General features: G+C 39.5%; 1 protein-coding gene across 1 annotated transcript; it reads right to left on the minus strand.

The window, feature by feature from the left end:
• Positions 1 to 1,030: 1,030 nt before the first annotated feature.
• Positions 1,031 to 2,008, minus strand: MC3R (melanocortin 3 receptor). Its single transcript, XM_009465506.1, has one exon. It carries the CDS (start codon positions 2,006 to 2,008, stop codon positions 1,031 to 1,033), a length of 978 nt encoding a protein of 325 aa, XP_009463781.1.
• Between the last annotated feature and the right edge of the window lie 568 nt (positions 2,009 to 2,576).

Raw genomic sequence — 2,576 nt, forward strand, 5'->3', positions numbered from 1 at the left:
GCTCTTTAAGTAATGCATAGAAGTCGTATCTGCCATACACATCTTATTTCCTCCAGGTCCCTAACTTAGCCAAATGGATATCTCTGAAGACTCCATGCAGCTTTTACACAAAGCTAAATTCAAACTATTGCATTTTAGCTATTCCTTATGCTCAAATCTGTGCAGTCTTCAAAATTTTCTAGGGGTGGGTCTCATTGGTGACAATTTATCAAACGGCGATTTCTGTGACTTATTTTATTAACATACCAAATACTACATTGATCAGTACATTCCAGTTTAAAAAAATAAATTAAAAATTTGAGGATATAATACTTATATATCACAATAAGTAATGTAAATGCCTTCTGCATATGAGTCACCTCTGTCAGGCAGCTGTTTAAGTCACGCTATCACTGATACAGTAGCTGTTCCTTTTCACTTAACGGATTTCTACTGAAAGAGTATTTCAATGCAAGAGGAATGTTTACTTTCACCCTTCAAAGATTTTACTGAGGTTGCTTTATAGCAAGCAGTATAAATGTCAATCTGTTCTTTTAATAAAAGGTGGAGGCATGGGAGTAAGTGTAGAGCAATGCTGTTACCTGTTGGTGTTTTGATTTGTCTTGCAAGTGAATCGCTTTCCATAGAGGTTATTAATGCAATCTTTTAGAAAACACTGACTTGTTGATAGTGGCACAGAGATAAAGCAACAGGTACAAATGAATGGTAGAGAGAATATTATTTCAGTCTCCTAAGGTAGTATTCCCTTTCAGGATTCATTTTTCCAGTAGGTTTCTTAAGCTATTTTGTAAGCCTCTCTGGATTTCCTTCTGTTACAACTGTTTAAATAATTTTAAATAATTTAGTTGAATTTGGTTTTCATTTTGAAAAGTATAAATCAAGGCATCAAGTGGAAGGTTATTTTTTCTTTCCTGTGCCATTCCTTCAAGCACTGCGTTTAAAGTGGAGCTGCTATGTATCTAGATACATAGATATATTCATACACCTGTTGTGTGTATCCTCTCTCTATTCTCAACACAAAGCCAGATGTTTACAGCATGCACTGTCCCACACTCATGCCGTAACAGCAGCACACTATTTCTTTGAAAGTCTTTCTCATCTCCAGACTCCGGAAAGCATAAATGAGGGGGTCAATTACTGAGTTGCACATTATTAAGACCAGATAGGTATTAAAGTGTGAAGTGTAGCAGATGCAGTATGGATTCATTGGGCAAGAAATGATGAGAATGAGGTGAAGGAAGAAAGGTGCCCAGCAAACAATGAAGACACCAAGTAATATAGTGATGGTGACAGCTCCCTTCATGCAGGTACGCTGGTAGGGCACCCCATCCACGGGGAGGGCTGCAATCCGCTTAACATGCAGGCGTGCAAACAAGAACATGTGAACATAAAGGGAGGCCATGAGAAAGAGCATGGTAAAGAACATGGTGATGAGACAGACAATGACAGTTTTGCTTTCTGAATAGGCAATGAATATGATGCCACAGATGATACAAGCAATCCAAATGACCACAATCAGGGTTAAAGCTTTCTTCACAGTCATGATGCTGTGGTAACGGAGAGCATAGAAAATAGTTATGTACCTGTCAATGGCTATAACCAAGAGGTTGCAAATTGAGGCTACCAAAGAAATACAAATCATTGAGTCAAAAACATTGTCCATATGCTGAATAAAGTGGTCATCAATGATCAAATAGCCGTTGCTCAGGATTGCAATCATGATAGTCTCCAAGGCATTTGACATGCTCACTAACATATCTGCCACAGCCAAGCTACAAAGGAAGAAATACATGGGAGAATGTAGGTTTCCATTCTTCAGTACTGCAAGAATGACAAGGATGTTTTCCAGGAGGCTGATGATCCCTAGAGTCAAGAAGACCTCGGCTTTTATGAAGACCTGCTCACAAAATCCATCACCGCTTCTGTTGTTCAGAATTGAGTCATTGAAGTCTTCAGTGACATTAAGCAGCACAGGCTGAAATGAAAATGCAAAGTGTGTGGTATTCATTGTCAGCAGAGGAGTTGAATTCACAACTGAACACGGACCTGATAGAGCACAGATTAAAAAAAAGAAAAAAGAAGGGGAGAAAAAAAAGAAAAAGGGAAAGAAGTCCTTCCAAGTTGTTGCTGTGCACATGGGGTGGAATCAAGCAGGACTTTTGTTTAGTCACTTTTACAAGTAGAAACATAAAAAAATCTGCAATTACAGTGAGTTTTGTGTCAGTCACAGGCTGCTCTTCTCCTTTATAAGAAAGTGAGCTTCAAGTCTTGCAGGCATCAAACAGTTTTCTCTGAAGGGAAAAATCAGCAGCAGCACCTTGCTGGTTCTAGCTCTCCTGATGATTAAAAGCAGGGAGTTTTCTCATCTGCTATCGTCTGCTGGGGCCAGTGCAGGTTTGTTGCCAGTGTGTTCCTCAGCGAAGTATCTCTTGCTATTTCCGTGGCAAGAAAGGAAAAGAGAACTGAGGAATTTATACATGCATGAAAGAAAAAAAACAACTCCTACTTAACCCTCCGTGCAGAGCATTGGCCATTAGAGAGCAAGCACCTTTCTGACTGACAGCTGCGAGCACCAG

Source organism: Nipponia nippon, unplaced genomic scaffold (genome assembly GCF_047370975.1).
Source record: "Nipponia nippon isolate SJK-2023a ecotype South Korea unplaced genomic scaffold, ASM4737097v1 scaffold_13, whole genome shotgun sequence".
In the NCBI taxonomy this organism is placed as follows: domain Eukaryota; kingdom Metazoa; phylum Chordata; class Aves; order Pelecaniformes; family Threskiornithidae; genus Nipponia; species Nipponia nippon.

What these genes read in the sequence shown, in the direction of transcription:
- MC3R (XM_009465506.1), bottom strand. Translation starts at nt 2,008, where the DNA reads ATGAATACCACACACTTTGCATTTTCATTTCAGCCTGTGCTGCTTAAT.